The 16,591-nt window shown below is 38.7% G+C and overlaps 1 protein-coding gene across 3 annotated transcripts in view; it reads left to right on the plus strand.

The window, feature by feature from the left end:
• FARSB (phenylalanyl-tRNA synthetase subunit beta) overlaps positions 1 to 16,591 on the plus strand; it is a 70,557-nt gene that overhangs the window by 44,206 nt on the left and 9,760 nt on the right. For 2 of the 3 annotated variants that reach the window (XM_072812758.1, XM_072812760.1), the window contains one exon: positions 3,744 to 3,899. The exons of the other annotated variant lie outside the window; for it this stretch is intronic. In XM_072812758.1, the coding sequence (XP_072668859.1) occupies positions 3,744 to 3,899 (156 nt within the window). The remainder of the gene's footprint in view (positions 1 to 3,743; positions 3,900 to 16,591) is intronic. 3 annotated transcript variants of the gene reach the window in all.

The raw sequence follows: 16,591 nt of genomic DNA on the forward strand, positions 1-16,591 counted from the left end.
CACATACAACCATTTATTTTACATTTCCCTGTATAGCTGTAGATAACAGATAAACACTTCTAGTGTTGGGGTGCCTGGCTGGCTCAGTTGGTTAAGTGTCTGCCCTCAGCTTTGGTCATGATCTCAGGGTCCTGGGCTTGAGCCCTTTGTGTAGCTTCCTGCTGAGTGAGGAATCTGCTTCTGCCTCTGCCTCCCACTTGTGCTTTGTCCTCTCTCTCTCTCTCTCTCCAATAAAATCTTAAAAAAAAAAAAAAATACTTTCTAGTGTTCACACAGAGGGAGTTATGCTTTACCTGTCCTGTACCTACCTTTTCCCTATGAACCTTCTGTCCATCTCATTCTTTTTAATGGCTATGTAATATTCCATTGTGTAGCTGCATTATAATCCAGACTATTATGAATATTTAGGTTGCTACCAGGTTTTTGCTAACATGTCTGTTGTAATGAATATCCTTGTACCCTTGTACTAATTTATATTTGTAGAAATAGAATTGGTCATTCCATAGGTAAACACGTTAAATGCTTGCTGTCTTAAATTCTTTTCCTTTTTTTTTTTTTTTTTACAAACTTACAGCCCTATCACCAACCAGTGTATAAAGGTTCCTTTTTTCACATATTAGTTTTTAGGGTGTATGTCTTTACAGGATTCTTGTAGCTACTGTGAATTATTTAATATTACATTGAAATTCTTAGGGAAATATGTAAAATTTGCCACATTAGCTATAATCTCTTAGGCACCAGTATTAAAGAAATGGATTGGATAGAATGCATTAAAAATCAGGGTGCTTCATTTTATTTTCTCAGTCTTGGCCAGACTACAGACTACTAATCTCATGCTGTCAGCCACTGATTACTGTGGAAGCCTTTTTGGTTTTTCAGTAGCCTTTCTCCTGGCATCTATATTTAGGCCTTCAGGTGAATATGAGAATAGAGATGGAGTTGTTTTCTTGAAGACTCTGCCCTTTTCCAGGCTGTCCATATAGAATAATATAACCTTAACACCCTTAATTTGCTTCTTATCATGGGTACTTTAGTAGTGAAAGAGGATCTACACCAAGCAGGGGCCCATTTGAAAAATTTGAGTTGTAGGCAATAGTTTTACTTTACTGAGGGACATCATGTACCATTCTTTTTTTTTTTCTCCTCTTTTAAAAAATCATTTGGCGTGTTCTTTCAGCTTATAAACTTGTAGCTGGCCACCCCCCTCTGTCCTTTGGGTGGTTTAGATCAGCCTCTCCAGGCAGTACTTTGAAGTCTGCAAAATACATTGGTAATTTAGGCTGACATACTTGGCAGGCCCATTTAAAAAGCAGGATTGTTTGATGGCATGACACAAGAGGTCTGTTAACTGAGTTTTAAAGAACTGAGGCATTTCCAACAAACCCTTATTTTGGCATGAAATTTAAATAGTTCTTACTTTGTGGCATTCAGTGAGTGAACTTCCTGTGATGTAATATGGTCCCTCAGTGCAAAATACTAGGAAATGAGAATTTTACTATACCTAGCAGTTTCTCCAAGGGAGTAATGGGTGGAACTGAATATGTGGTTATTTCCTCCTTTAATTCAATTCGGCTACAGTAAAAGAGATATATCAGCAAGATGGGAGGAAGGAAGTCTAGAGGGAGTAGTAACACTTGGGAAATGTGGAAAAAATGGCCAATCAGTGGTGGGAGTTGGAGGGGCAGCCTAAATAGTTTCTTACAAGGCCCTAAAAACCTGCAGCTTTTCTTTAATATTGGAGAATCGAGTCCAGAAATACATAGCTCATTTGTGTGTGTGTGTGTGTGTGTGTGTGTGTGTTATGCAAACATCTTGAAACCTTCCTTGAATAGAGTATAATTTTAAGTCCTATATTTTTTTATTTTAAGTTCATCCATCAACTAGTTCTAAATTCTAAGTCTTTAAACCAGATGTTGCTCCTTTTATCAGAAAGGTAAGTTTTACGTAGTTTGGAGATCAGGAAAGAAGTATTTCAAGGCACAAAGCTTTCCAGTATGTTGCTAAGCTGTCTGAAAGCTGGCATTACTGTTGGGCTCTTCTCTCCCAGCAAAAATGGAACAACAAAGTAGTTTGAATACATGTCTGTGTGTTAAAGTGGAAGCATGTGACACCAACAAATGGGTACCACATGGCAAAGATACCCAGGAGCAAGTCAGTAATATGAAAGGGATAATTTAGTTCTGTTTCATTTCATTTTTTTCCCTTCAGGGAGTATGCGTGTATACGCGAGCGTGTGTGTTCCTTCAGAGAAATCAAGCCCCTCATTTTAGTTTATGCATGTGGTTGGTTTAGTGAGGTTTATGCCTGCCTGGTTTTAATATTAACCTTTATTCTTACACCTTCAATTAGAGCATTTAGATATACCAAATCTCTTCTGATGGTTTCACCTTGCAAATGGAAATGATAGTGACAGTGATACAGAACTTCCTTTCCAGCATCAGCTGGCTGACTTCAAATGTGACCCACTGTCTGGGTCTGGACCTGGTTAATAGTTTTGTGTGTGTGCTTACCTCCCTTTCTAGGCTTTAGTCATTTATTCAGAAATTAATTGTTGAGGGTTTAGTCTGCAGGCCCTGTGCAGGCTTTGACCATCTCCCTCTAGGGATACCTAGAGCGGAGTGCCCTGAACCCAGGAGGCACTAAAATGTTACATGGCAAGAACAATTATTTCTCACGTGTGTTGGGTCAGAAATTTAACTCCAAATACACTTTCCATGAGTTTAACAATCCTGTTGATGCCTAGAAAGGATAGTTAATGGACTTCAAAAATACAACACTTGAGAATACTAAAGTAGGTGACCTATCAAAACCAGTTCAAGAATATACATCTTTGACTATATTAATTAGGTATATATCCATACTTAAGTTTGCTCTTAGATTGTTTTCACCTAAGTTCTTTAGAGGTTTTCTCCTCTAAATCCTTTAGAGACTTAGAGATTTCCAGAGTTTAGTAGAAAGAACATGTGTTGTAGAGCCGGTCAATACTGGACAAATTCTGCTTTTATAACTTATTAGCTATGTAACTATAGTTTGCTTTAACCAGTTGGCTTGACGCTGGGCAAAATCTTTCTGAGCCTTTGTTTCTCCATTTTTTTTTCCTGTCCTATTTTATAGAGATAATAAAACCCACTTTTACTTTTTGTCTTGCAAATTAAATAAGATTAGAGATAGAATGATAGGTACTAAGATAATTGGTTGTTAGTTTCCCTTTTCACCCCATTTATGTGCTCACTTTTATATTACTTTAATAGTCTCTTAAAATACCCTTGTTTTATTTGGTGACCTGGAAGGTAAGAGACCTTTTATATTTTGTCAATGGGAATGGCTAAGGGAATAAATCTATGGAAGAACTTTAGCTCAATATGTACTAATATAAATGTAACATGGTTTAAGAAGACTGTAAAGCAAACATTACTGTGACCAAACTAACAGAGTATTGCCAGTATCTAAAGCTTCTTGTAAGGCTCTTCCCCATCATATCACTACTCTTTACCTAGAGTAATCACTCTCCTAACTTTAGTGATAGTTATTCCCTTCTTCACTTCAGTTTTCCAACCTATGTGTGTTCTTTAAACAATATAATTTAATTTAGACTTTTTGAGCTTAATGGTCTCTTTTTTTCCCCCAATATGATAAGCATTTGCTCTAGCTCTTAAGTTTCATAAAGATGCTTTTTAGCCCCAGAGTACTTTCTTAAGTAATGGTCACTATGGCCTTGTGGCCAATTCATTTATTTTTTTCAGATGTAGGTGCAAGAAACTACAGGCATCTCTGTGCTGTTTATTACAACAAGAATCCTGGGTTTGAGATAATCCATGGGCTACTGGACAGAATTATGCAGTTGCTTAATGTACCTCCTGGTGAAAAGAAGGGCGGATATGTGATCAAGGCATCAGAAGGTAGGACTGATCAGCTGAAACCAGAGTTAGTGATAATGTAATGAAGGGTCCAGGGCTCTTTTTTTGATAGTTTTTCAGTTTAGGGTGGGGAAGTGGGAAATAGAACTTCATTTCATTTAATTTTTAGTATTTTCCAGAAAACATTCCTTTTCCCTGCAGCATCTTAGAGAAATGCTTGTAGAGCTCTTTCTAGTACTACACAAAATACTTTTGTTCCAGCTGGGTGTGGTAGCCCTCAGTAATTGGCACCATCAAGCCACCAGCGCTATGGTGAGACTTCTGAACTCAGAAGTTCAGACTGGAAGCTTGGAGAACCTAAACTGATTATTTTCTCAAATGCTACATGTCTATAGCTTTTTTTTTTTTTTTTTTTTTTACATGTCTATAGCTTTTAAGGCAAAAAGCCTGACAAATTATCCTGAGAGATTTCACATGTTAATGAAGTCATAAGATTGACTGAGGAAGAGTGAGAATCCTCTATAAAAGCCCAAGTGCAGTAAAATGTGTTGGAGGGTTTAAGTTAGGCTAACAGGATGGGGTATATGTACTACTAACGCACCTGGCTTTGCATCATGTGAGGAGTTCTGAAGTTTTTGCTTTTCGTATCCCTAGAGTTTGAATCTGAGTTTGTTTTGTTAGGGACCCAGAAACAACTTGAAAGAAATATTTGACCACTTGTTCCTACTGCTTACCTGACAAGTTTTTATAATTATTTGGCATCTTAAATTTCTAACAAAACATTTTTTTAAAAGTGTTAGTTGGCACATATAGTGGTTTGAAGTTTGTTGGAGGATATATTTTTGTTTTTGTTAGATTTTTCTTAGTCCTCATAGATTTTCTTTATTGGTTTGATTTTTTTTTTTTTTTAACTTGAAGACTTATTTTGAAAATGCAATAATCCTGAAACATGGGCCTTTTAGGTTGAAGATGTGTGAGGCTATTTATTATTTATTTATTTTTTGGTTATTTTTTTAAATGAAATTGAGAGATTAAATATGGCAGAGAGTTACGTTTTCTTCCACATCTCTCATTAGTAATGATCCAATGAAAACGTGTTATCCTTCTAGAACTCTGGAGTTTAGAACTGGATCTTGGAGTTGAGCAGGTACAATTTCCTGGTTTGACAGTGAAGGAACCAGGACTGGGCAGGTCGAGTGAGCCCAGCTGCGTGTCAAAGCTCCTGCTGCCCAGTGCTGCTCCTACAGCACCAACTTGCCTGCCTTAACGGTCCCTTTGCTAACCCATTCACCGCTTTGCTCTTCTAGCATTCTCTTTCAAGATGAGGTCATCCAAGTGAATAGCAATCTGAAAGCTGATGTGGCACATCTTTTTACCTTCTGAAGTCTTAGAAACTTCCCTTCATAAACAGATTAACTGGATAAAAATCAGTTCTCTGAAACAGATTATGCCATGTATAGGAGTCCTTGATTTTTTTTCTTCAAAGGTTACAAAGAGCTAAAATGGTAAATTGGAGCATAGACTGTTATGGATAGGATACTTATGTATAACTTTTATATTAATGAAGTGCCTTGAGGTTTCCAAAGAGGGAAATAGTGCAACGGAGGGCACCTGGGAGAGGATTAATGAGCTTCTGGGAAGTCAGATGGGCATTTGAAAGAAGGAATAGGTGGAGACAGAAAGCAAGACAGGCCGCATGAGCAAAGATAAGTATAATGGGAAACATGGTCTAGGTCAGGAGGAAGCTTAAGACTACAGCTAGAGTTCTGATCAGCACGGGAGTTTTGACCTGCTCCGTTTCCGACCTGGGCCAGTTCACCCCTCCTTAGGCAACCTGGTGGTCCCCCGCTCCCGGGAGGTCACCATATTGATGCCGAACTTAGTGCGGACACCCGATCGGCATAGCGCACTGCAGCCCAGAACTCCTGGGCTCAAGCGATCCTCCTGCCTCAGCCTCCCGAGTAGCTGGGACTACAGGCGCGCGCCACCGCGCCCGGCTACAGCTAGAGTTCTGGATGCCAGAAGGATTTTAGCTAATCGGGGAAAATATTGAAGTGGGGTTTTTTTTTGTTTTGTTCTTGTTTTTTGTTTTGCAAGTAAGTGATATGACTTAGATCCATACATCTGAGGGATTAATCTGGCAGCAGTATGGAGGTTGGGTGGCATAGAGAATAGGGGTAAAGAATGGTTGGAAGGTATTAGAGCATATACTGTCATATAGCCTATACTAAACTATAGTGTGAGGGTGTGGACTGGAACATCAGCACCGGGCATCGCTATGTCAAGGAGAAGACTGACTTAAACTTCTGAAGGGTAGGAGCTACAGCACTTAGCATTTGGAAAATTTCATCGATATGTGCTGCTTGGAACCTTTTATAATACTAACCAGAATGTGTCAATCTTCTTAAAAGTCAGATTTTTATAATTCTAGATCTATAATAATATTTAAATCCTTTATTGTTTTGGTGTTAAAATATGTAATGCTTAGTACTTAATTTCCCTAATATGTAGATGTCTGTTTTGGTTTGGAGTGTTTTTTTTTTATTATTAGAAAATGCATTCATAAACTTCAACCTTTTCATGTGGTTGTAGATCTTCATGTTCAGTTTTTTAGACCAAGTTGTTACTATGGTTTTGATTTAGTATGAGGACAGAGTCAATATTCTCTTTCCTTTTGAATTTATTTAGGCTTTCATAGTAGAATATTCTAATGTTTTAACGTTTTGACATTTATGAAATGCCCTAGATTTAGGAGTTTGAAAAGCTTTGGTATAGCTTCTTTATGTATATGGGTGGCCTGGACCAATACATACTTAAGTATATCTAAACTGGCTATTTTGGGAAAATAAAACAAGGTATTTACTTCTGCTGCCCCATCACCAGCATTGGCCACATCTTTTTTTTCTAAGTGCTTTCTGTAAGAACCATCAAACCAAAATGAATTACTGTCATTCTAAATAATAGTTCCTCATTTCTCATAGGCATTTCTAAGTCTATTTTGTTTAATGACAAACATGATCTTTTTTTATGGTTAAAGAAATCAACACTTAAAGTAAGTGGTTTGTCAAAATAAAGTCAGTAGCAAAGCTGGTATTCATCTAAAACTTCATGTATGTATTACATAGATCATGTAGATGTACATATAGATCTCCTAAGTAAATATGTGAACACAGGAATTTGGTAGTAGTGTTGTGTTTGGCTACATCATTTCCATCGATTTATTGTTATTTTGCATATAGCTTTTTCTGCAAAGAAATGGTCTTCACAGTAACAAAAAGAATAGAAGCAGATTAAGAACTACCATTCTTGATTACTGAGTTGTCTTCTGTTACTCTGGCATATGGTGTACTTTTTAATAATTAAAAATCCCTGGTGGCTTTGCATTTATAGTTGAGCTAAGTCTGTTCATCAGAGATTCCTGCTAATGTGAGTTCATTGGCAGTTACACCTAATTTCTTCTGTCTTTTCTAATGAATGCCACCACCTTCCTTTTGTGCTGTGCTGTGCTGTCTGGTGGTCATGGTGAGTGGAACAGAATTTGATTCCCCTTTGAGAAATGTGGCCCTGTCCATTGTGAGAGAAATCTGGAAGCTCATTTGATCGATCACTGCATTGATCCCAAAGTGTTCTGTTGACATTAGAGCGTAACCTTATTTATTATGAAGGCAGTAGCTCTCTGCAGCCTGACGAGTCTGTTGTGCAGGAGCACTCCTGGCTCATGACTACAGCCAGAGGTAGAAGCCGTGGTCTCTTAGTCTTAGAGTTTTCACTTGCTGAGCATGTTTGCACTTAACATAGCCTGAGATAGACTATGGAATTGATGATAGAACAAGGGCAGTTAAGTGGTAGGAGAAAAAAAAGAACCTTTAACTTTTTAGCAGACTATAGAACCTTTTGAGGGTTTCAGAAGGGTTCAGCTCAGTGTTTTAATGGCATTTGATCAGATTATTACAGCATATATATTTATGCCTCTCACCTTCCCCTCAGCTCTTTCTCTTTAGTGGTTTGTTGCAAACTAAATAATGTATGTCAAAATGCATTTATCCTTTTCAGAAACCACTTTTGGGCAAGAAAAAAAATCTCAACATTTTTGTATTTAGGACAGTTACGTGGTTGCTGGGCAATCTGGCAAAAATAATTTCTTGTAGGAGGTGGTAAGCTTTGTGTACAGTTGGCTGCATTTGGTGTGTATTTTTTCCCCTTTTTAATTTGTTACCTAGTTCAGTTTTGATGTATTTATAATTCTCCAGAAAACTTCAGTTAACTTGGGACAAGATCCCTGGGAGACAGGTTTTACAACTTTTAGTTTTGATCATTCTAGTTTTCAAGCTGCTCAGAATTCATTTTGTGAAATGAACAATAACCGTGTAAGTGATGTGCACATTTAATCCTGTACCATATGTACCCATAGTAGTGGTTATTTAGGCCCCTTCTGTTACAGTAACACCTAATGATCATTGACTTGACCTGTAGGTCATGACCTTTTTGGACACCTGTGAAGGATTTCAGATGCTAAAAAATACGGGTGAAACTGTGAGGTTTGCTGGGTCTTCGCACTGCTTTTTAGTGTAACATGAGCTTGGAAATAGAAGGTCTGTTGAACAACTTGTTGAAGTAAAGGTGTTCCATTTATGGTTTGATTTACACAAATGTTCTGGACTAGAATAAAGGGGGGAACCATATGATGTGTCCACACCTAGTTACCACTAACAAAGGCATCGCTCTCTTAAGGCATTAAGTTTAAAAGAAAAAAAGGTTTGAATTGTTTTTAAGCTTCCCGACCATATTACTCTGTGTAAAAACAATCCTATTCTTCTGCTTCTCTACTTTTTCATGTTCGAGGCAAGCCTTCAAATACAATTTTTTGTTACCTTCTCAACAAAAGCCTCAAACCAGTGACACAGTCGTCGCTGTGATCCCCATACAGGGGGTAGCACTGAACCAGGGGCCACAGTGTTTATAAAGCTCGAGCAGTTAGCATGCAATTCACTTAGCCCTGGATTTTTGAGTGTGTGTCTTTGCCTCCCTCTCATACGTGTACCAGAGTTCTCTCCACTCATGTTTTATTTCACTTTGCGCACGCGCTTTTGTGTGTGTGTGTGTGTGTGTGTGTGTGTCTACTTGCTCATTTACTACTCAGCAAACTGGAGTGCTTGATGCCAAGTCCCACTTGGATGACTCAGCTCCATTTCCCATCTGACAGATATTGTCATAATTATTGCTCGACTTACTTTATTGTCTCTCCCCTAGGGAACATTTTTAGACTTTTTTCCTCTAATTGCCCCTACGTGTTGTATACTCTGTGTATAGCTGTGCTTCATACATAAAAAGAGTAAGTATAAACCTTCTTGAAATTGGGGGTTAAAAATACAGTTCTAAGTTAAAAGTTCTATCTACTGAATAACTGTTACAATGTTTATTTACTTATATAAACTATAGTGTGTCAAATTATATATGCCAATTAATCACATTTTGAAATTTAAATTTTTACAGCAAAAGTAAAACAGCTGAAATTAATTTCTTAATCATTAGTGAATTTAACTTTTCCCTTGAGAAAATCACTAGCTGGTAGTCAGATATTGTCATTGTTTTTTCCTTTTGGCACATGATGTAATTAATGATGTGCTGAATAACTTTGAATTAGAAACTTTTTATTCCTCAAAGCCTGAGCCATGCACAGAAGCTCTTGGAGTCAGACATGAACAACATCCTCAAGGCAGCTGCCATCGGCCTCTACGCATGTGCGGGCCACCTGTCCACATGGCTTCATGATCTGTAAAAAGTCTTGCAGTCACAGAGTCACAGCTATCTATCGCCATGGTTTGTAGTACTGACTGGTCTTGCGTACATTTACTTTAACTTCCGTGTCGGTGCTATTCCTATGATGCCCAAGACAACCTAGTGAGAGGAACTGAATACTAGGGAGTAAGATGGGCAGGTTGGGTTCAGCTTTGGAGGGCCACAAGCCATTGTAATTTATAAGATTTTTCTTCATACCTCCTTTTCTGCCCCCCAAGGACTAATTTTTACCCCTATGAGCATGTAGGCTGTAAATGAATCCATTCTTTGGAGTTACTTAAATACAGCTATTTATATAGTAGGGAAAACGTCTATTTGCCACCTTGTATTCCTTTTTTTTCCTGCTTCCAAACTAGAACCTAGCTTCTGCTATTCTATAGAAAAGACCATGGTCCAAATACAAAGAAGTTCATTTTTACCTTATTTCAGGGGCCCAGATGCTGCAAGTTTAGAGGATTTTTTTTAGGGTACCTTTTACTACTCAGTTTTCATGTTACATATAAGAAAGCTTTGCTTTCCTCAGGTAGTAGCAGTTTGACACATTGGTCAAACTTTGGTACGCTGGTTTTGGCACATGGTGGGTATGCTGTGGCGTGTTGGTTACAAACACTATCCTGTGAATCCTAGGAGCGATGTATTCTGGTAAGCTAAATGTCAACCTTCTGGCCAATCCAGAAGATTAAAAGGATGGATGGATGGGTGGGTGGATAGAAAATAGGTAAACCTACTGAATAAATCCCTAGGTAGGGCTAACGTGGAGTAGTCCACTGAACACGTGGCCGTTCAGGATAAAGGCCTAATTTTCCTGGAGCACTTAACTCTGCCTTTGATATAAACTGTTTTTTAAGCCATTGATATTTGGAGTCTTCTTTTTTCAAAGATAAAACCAATCCTACCTTACAAGATCTATTTTAATTTCTACCTGCCTGAACTCCTTGGCAGAATTAAGTGCTGTCCAGCTCTAAGATGATAGAATCTCATGTTTCAAGCTAACTTCTAAATCATTTTAAAATTAACTCTTAGCGAAATCATTTTTTCTTTCTCTCAGTTGTTATATCCCTTTACTCTTGACTTTTTTTTTTTTTAATTTTTATTTATTTATGATAGTCACAGAGAGAGAGAGAGAGGCAGAGACACAGGCAGAGGGAGAAGCAGGCTCCATGCACCGGGAGCCCGACGTGGGATTCGATCCCGGGTCTCCAGGATCGCGCCCTGGGCCAAAGGCAGGCTCCCAACCGCTGCGCCACCCAGGGATCCCTACTCTTGACTTTTGAGCACAGTTTTGATGATCCCCTCTCCTGTCCACATGTGGAGAGGTTTCATTCCAGCCGCCTTCATAATCGCTCATCTCATGGACGCTGTTGGATCTTGTCTTGAAGGCTGTTGTTCTAACCACTGGAATTTATTTCCAGTGTGTATTTTAACAGCTAATGAAGACCTGGGCCATTCCCAGGAAATATGGTAGAGGGTATGTGGCTTCTAAGATTTTAGTAACAGCAGGTCCTGCTGTCACATGGAGTGGTGTATTGTGAGTATGAGACATGATTGCTGTGAGTCCAGCTGCTCCTAAATCAGCACTCAGATGTCAGGACTTGGATGGCCTCCAGGTCTTATTGCTCAGGAAAACCAGGTATCTCATGCTGTTGTACACTTCCAGGTACTGCAAAATTCAGAGTGTTTTTCATTAACTGAGTTAAAAGGGAAAAATCTGCTAAAACATTGATTCAGCTCATATTTCTTAAGTTCTTTGGTAATTTGAAGAGTTAATGATATGAGTTAATATAATATGGTAGTGACTTTTATTTTATTCTGATAAGCTCAAATTCCTTAACACAGTCACTTTAAAATAATGTATGATATCTAATATTTTTTTAAGATTTATTTATTTATGATAGAGAGAGAGAGAGGCAGAGACACAGAGGGAGAAGCAGGCTCCACGCAGGGAGCCCGATGCGGGACTCGATCCCGGGTCTTCAGGATCACACCCTGGGCCGAAGGCAGGTGCCAAACTGCCGAGCCACCCAGGGATCCCCATGATACCTAATATTTTGTCAGAATAAAGGAACAAAATGAAATAAGGTGTTGAATTTTCCAAAACAGTAGGAAATACTATGACAGAACAAAACATGTATGCATATATTTAGGTAGGTTGTTTCCTTCTTAAGATCTGTCCATCCAGCTGTCCAGTGGCCTAAAAGCAAAAGTTTTTTTTTTTTTGTTTTGTTTTAAGATTTATTTATTTTTAGAGTGAGTGAGTGCAGAGGGGTAGAAGGAAAGAATCTTAGACTACCTGGTGAGCAAGGAGCCTGCCACCTTTCTCAGTCTCACAACCCTGAGATCATGACCTGAGCCAAATTCAAGAGTTGGATGCTTAAGTGATGAGCCCATCCAGGTGCCCTGAAAAGAGTTCGTTCTTAAGGAATAATTGGGAGTTATTTAAAACCAGTAACTACTCTCACTTCTTTTGAAGTAGATGTGGTTTAAGCAAATAAGTATATTGAATTTGCCCATCTTCAAAATGTCCATTTCCCTTTGATGTACTCAAATTTAGTATTCCCTTTTCTTTCCAAGTATAGAACTAGGGCAGTAATTTTTAACTTTGAGAATTTGATGAAGGCACCCTTCAGAGGTGCATCCTATAACTTAAGCCACATTTTGTTTTGTTTTTTTAAAGTTTTGAAACTGTTACAAGCTTATTTTAAAAATGCAAATACAGTCTTTTCTCAATTGTTGGAGAGTAAGTTACCTGATGCCCCATTACCCGGAATGCTTCAGTATTTCCTTCAAAGGACATTGTCCTGTAGAACCACAATATAATCCTCAAAATCAGGAAAACCTCATTCTTCTTAATGCTAACCACCACCCAATCCTGAGACCCCATGCAAGTTTTATCATCCTTTCCATCGGAGACTCCTGGGTTGTCTGCAGCCTCCATGTCTCACTGGTCTATTTCTGAAGGGTTTTAGAATAGTCTTTACAATGACTTTCATAACCTTGACACTTTGGAACATCACAAGCCAGTGATTACGTTAGTGCAGCCCTTGATTTTTGGGTTGTCTGTGGTTTCCTGTTAGATTCAGGTTAGGCATCTTTGGAGGAATGCTGCAGAAACAACGCAGTCCTCTCAAGTGGCACACAGTCTCCATTTATTTCATAACTGATGCTGTCTAATCAGGCTGTGAGTACTAGGCTTTCCTGTAAAGTTATTCCTCCCTCTGTTATCGCGAACATTTTGTGGGAAGAACTTTGAAACTATTTAAATGTCCTGTTCTGAATGTGTCTTCCTACTTGTATCAGTAGGGACTCCTTATTTCTTATTCAATATTTTAATCCATTATAACCATTTATGGTGATGCTCACATTGTCCCCAGTTTGGCCAGTGAGTGTTCCTTCAAGCTGGCTTGTGCATCCTTTCAACATGTTCCTATTCCTTAGTACCCCTCTCTTGCTTTGGGCACAAGAAGATATTCCTAGGCTTATCTGGGACTTTCCATTGTCCCGTGTCTCTCTCCTGGTTCTGTTTCTTGGGGAATGGTATGTAAAAGCCAATATTTAGGGTGTGTTTATTGCTGTTGGGGGTGTGAGTTACTCACATGCGTATGTACACACACATTTTCTTCCAAATGTATGTATTTATAAGTTCATTCATGGCAGTGCCCCCAATTCCTTGCAGACCTTCAGGGTTCACTCTAGTCTTTGCTTGTTCCATATTTGTGCATCTCTTCAACAGAGGGAAACCCGGCTCTCATTATTCCTAACTTTTTAATTTACTTGAGCAGTGCTCCTGTTTGTGAACTGACTCGTCTTTCCCCTGCATGTTTGCTCTGCTCATCACTCTGCCTCCTAAGGCTGTGCCCTGCTCACCTGCAGATACCCCCGCCCCGCCCTGCCCCAACCACTTAGGCTCTGAGACTGCATGCTGACTCTCTCTTTCCTGGTCTGGGGGACACACAGGCCCTGGGGTGGGGATTTCTGTCTTCCTCAGCTTCTTGAGGGTTTTGAAAGATTCTGGAAGAAAAGGGAAAAGCCTTTAAGTCTTGAGAAACCTTTATCAGGAGATTCTTATTAAAATGAAGAGGGAGAAAAAAAAATAAAAAATAAAATGAAGAGGGAGAAATGTTTGGATACAGGGGTCTTTTTCTAAAGCCGGTGATAATGTAGAAAACATTTCTGGGCTCATGTATATTTTCTGTGGCAGACCTGGAAGCCGGTATATCTCCCAGGTGGCCCTGGTTCTTTTTAGTGAGAAATCAAATTTAGATCTTTGGGTGCTGAGGTTGCTTACTGCTACTGAAGAAGTCATTTCTAGGACTTTGGTGTGCAGGGCTGGGAAAATTTTTTTTTTCTTTTTCTTTTTTTTTTAAATTTTAGAGAGAGAGAGGCAGAGACACAGGCAGAGGGAGAAGCAGGCTCCATGCAGGGAGCCCGACGTGGGATTCGATCCCGGGTCTCCAGGATCGCGCCCTGGGCCAAAGGCAGGCGCCAAACCGCTGCGCCACCCAGGGATCCTTTTTTTTTTTTTTTTTTTTAATTTATGATAGTCCTACAGAGAGTTTTTTTCTTTTTAAATGAGAAAACATTGATTTCTTATGCATCTTTCTAATTTATATTTAGGGTTAGAGGATTTTTATCGAATATACTTGGCTTTATATTTGTAGCTCTTCTTTACATTGAAAATCTTGGTTCCTAGTGAGCTTATGTTTGCTCACTCTACCTGTTTTTCAAAATGACAACCAATATGATTTTTACAACAATTTAAATGTTATGTGCAGTTCTCTTTGTACTTAAGATACAGCTTACAAAATGAAGTCTATTTCAAGGATTCTAGCTTCTATTTCTGTTGCGGTCACACTGTTCCCTCGCTGCCTGTATAGATTATGGTTTTTACTAGTTTTCAGTTTCTTTCTGTAGTTTTTTAAAAATCTGTGTGTGTATTCTCCACATTCTCAACTGGGGAGTTGATACTTTACATATACTGCTCTGTACCTTGTTTTCTACTTAATCTACATTGGAGGTCACCGCAGCCACACATGGACGTCTGGCACTTTCCCTCTGCAGAGCACTGTACTAGAGTGCCAGTTTCTTCAACTAATTCCCTCTCGGTGGGCATAATTAGGCTGTTTCCAGTCTTTTGCTGCTGCAAATAATGCCACGATGAATAGCCTTGTGCATATGTCATTTGGTATTTTTGCTAGTGTTTTTTTGGGACTGATCTCTTAGAAGTATGAGATTATTGGGACAAAAGGTAAATTCATATTTTTGTTAGCTAGTGACAACCCCCACCCCTACGCCCCCCACCCCAGAGAACTTGTGTTCTAACATTACACAAACCTAGGAGCACCAGCAAGAGGACTTTTTCCCTTGAGTTTTGTTCCCAGACTTGTCAGACTTCTGTATTTTGGGGGCAGTCTTTTCAGGAGGAAAATGATGTCTGCTGTAGTTTTAATTTGTGCTCTTATGAGCAAGTAAACATTTTCATGTTTTAGGACATTTTGTTTCCTTTTCTGTGAACTGCCTGTTCATATGTCTTGCTTATGTTTTCTTTAGGTATGTTGGGTTTTTTCTTCTCTCTTTTTAGAAACTTTTTATGCATTTAGGGATATTAACCCTTTGTAATATAAATCCTACCATTTCTTAAAGATCTTATTTATTTGAGAGAGCATGAGCAGAAGGAGAAGCAGGCTCCCCTCTGAGCAGGGAGCCTGACGTGAGGCTCCCTCCTAGCTCCCTGAGATCATGACCTGAGCTGAAGGCGGACACTAAACCAAGTGAGCCACCCAGCGGCCCCGCCCCTATGTCCAACCATTTTTCAGGAGTTTTTAAATTATCATTTTGTTTTGTTTTGTTTTTTTTGCCATGTAGGTTTTTATATGGTAAAACTTGCTAATCTTTTTCCTTATTGCTTCTGAACTTTGAATCCTAATGTTTCCTCCACTCCATGATGAGGAAGGAATTCCCCCATGCTTCTTTTAGTGCTTAAGTGTTTCATAATTTTACATTTAAACCCCTTACCTGTTTGTAATTTATCCTAAGTACATTTGAGGAATGGATCCCATTTTTTTGCTTTTTCTGTGTGCTTTGGAGATTTTGATACATGCTATTTATCAGTGCTTCTTAACATTTTTTAATGGTACTATTTAACTTAACCTAAATTTATGGTAAATGCCTTTTGGAATCCATGAAGGAATAGAAGAGATCTAAACTTTTATCTTTGATATCTTTAGAAAATGGAATGATTTTTTTTGGAAGTCCTTTAGTTAGATTGAACAGGTACAGGAGAAACTTGAGAATATCTGAATCGATCAGACTCTTTCAAGAAAAGAAAACCTCTTATTATTCAAGTCTTGGGAACTATTTCAAGAAATTTGCAACCACAGAATTGGCATGATAGTCTTCTTAATTAGCCCAGCCCTCTTAGTCCATTTGCAGTCTTTTCCAACATTAAAATACATGTCTTATTTATATGTATAGAGAGGTAATTAGAAATTGAAGTGTGACCCTAATCACATAGTATTGATAAGATTCCGAGATATTCTAAAAGGAAACATTGTTGCCATAACGGGTTTATAAAACCTTTAGCTGATGGTATATTTATACTTGGGTTTTTTGGTAACTGTTCAAAAATGCATTATGTATCAAAGTAGAGGACTCTGTATATGGTCCCATTTACCCTGGAGCTGGAGCAAATGTTGGTATCTATCATCTTTTCAAAGTACTATGCAATTTCGTAACCAGATTTCCCATCCAAGGAATTTACTCAGAGTGAGGTATTTGTGGGATTGTTGGGGGTTGGGGTGGGGGGTGGTGATGGTGGTTTACTTCTATTCTTTTAGAATAACAGAGTCATTCCACTGAATGCCAGCACCTTTTGCATCTTGCTCCCTCCTTGCTTAGTTGAGCCAAAAGGTATAGTTTGTGTAGTAACTCCCACTGCT

This window comes from Canis lupus, chromosome 36 (assembly GCF_048164855.1).
Source record: "Canis lupus baileyi chromosome 36, mCanLup2.hap1, whole genome shotgun sequence".
Lineage (NCBI taxonomy): Eukaryota > Metazoa > Chordata > Mammalia > Carnivora > Canidae > Canis > Canis lupus.